We start from the raw sequence: 849 nt of genomic DNA, 5'->3' as shown, positions 1-849 counted from the left end.
AGAGGGACGGGGAGGCTCAGTCCGCCGGAGCTGAGGCAGGCCGGCCCCGCGACGGATAGTTCCGGTTGCGCTAGGAGACACCGCGGGTTCCGCAACAGACTCCGAAGCGGACCTCGACGGAGCATGCGCAGCGCCGCCTGCACATGCTCAGTGAGAGCGGCTGCAAGCGCCCTGAGGAGTTTCCGGGAGAGTGGAGGAAATCCACTTGCCAGGTTTTCAGCGGGTCGGCTGGGGTGTTTTCCGCGGGAGAGGGTCCAGCGCTCCCGTTCCTGTTCCAAATTCCGATCTAGAGCCCCCTTGGGGCGTCGTGGAGCGTCTCACTTGCCCAGCGCCCCGTGCTTGCTGCCTTGCCCCGGTTTTCCACGGTTTCCCCACTACAGTGCCCAAGGCACACCAGCCCCTATTACAGAGGTGGTGCTCCAAAAAGTACTTGCTGATGAAGGCTGAGTTGCTGGAGGGAAGGAGAAGTTTGGGAGACGGTTGGGTGCAGGATAAGGAAACCAATGGGGAGGAACTAGCCACAAATCTTCAAATAGACAGCTACTCAGAGGTGTGTGCACGGACAGGTTCCCAGCATTGGATGCGGTGGCTCATTCTTGCGTGGTACAGTGATTGTTTGCATAGACTAAACAAGATCTCTTTAAAGAGGTGAGTGGAAATGAGGTGAGGGGAAAAATGGGAGTAGACAAATAGGAGAAGGGAGTGTTGACATTTCTTTGCAAAGGAAGACAGGAGCACACCTGAGAGCCCAGTGAGAAATGTAGTTCCAGCAAAATAGAAATCTGGTATGATCATCCCTGGGCAAGTTTCTGTCACTTTTCCTATTGAAGTGATGGGATGTCCGTTTGT

At 55.4% G+C, this 849-nt stretch overlaps 1 protein-coding gene across 1 annotated transcript in view; it reads right to left on the bottom strand.

The window, feature by feature from the left end:
* TM9SF2 (transmembrane 9 superfamily member 2) overlaps positions 1–125 on the bottom strand; it is a 57925-nt gene extending 57800 nt beyond the window's left edge. The window contains exon 1 of the mRNA XM_007467223.1: positions 7–125. Within this exon, the coding sequence (XP_007467285.1) occupies positions 7–125 (119 nt within the window). The remainder of the gene's footprint in view (positions 1–6) is intronic.
* Between the last annotated feature and the right edge of the window lie 724 nt (positions 126–849).

The sequence above is a fragment of the Lipotes vexillifer genome, unplaced genomic scaffold (genome assembly GCF_000442215.2).
Source record: "Lipotes vexillifer unplaced genomic scaffold, Lipotes_vexillifer_v1.1 scaffold291, whole genome shotgun sequence".
Classification (NCBI taxonomy): Eukaryota; Metazoa; Chordata; class Mammalia; order Artiodactyla; family Lipotidae; genus Lipotes; species Lipotes vexillifer.
This window is presented reverse-complemented; position numbering and strand designations above follow the sequence as displayed.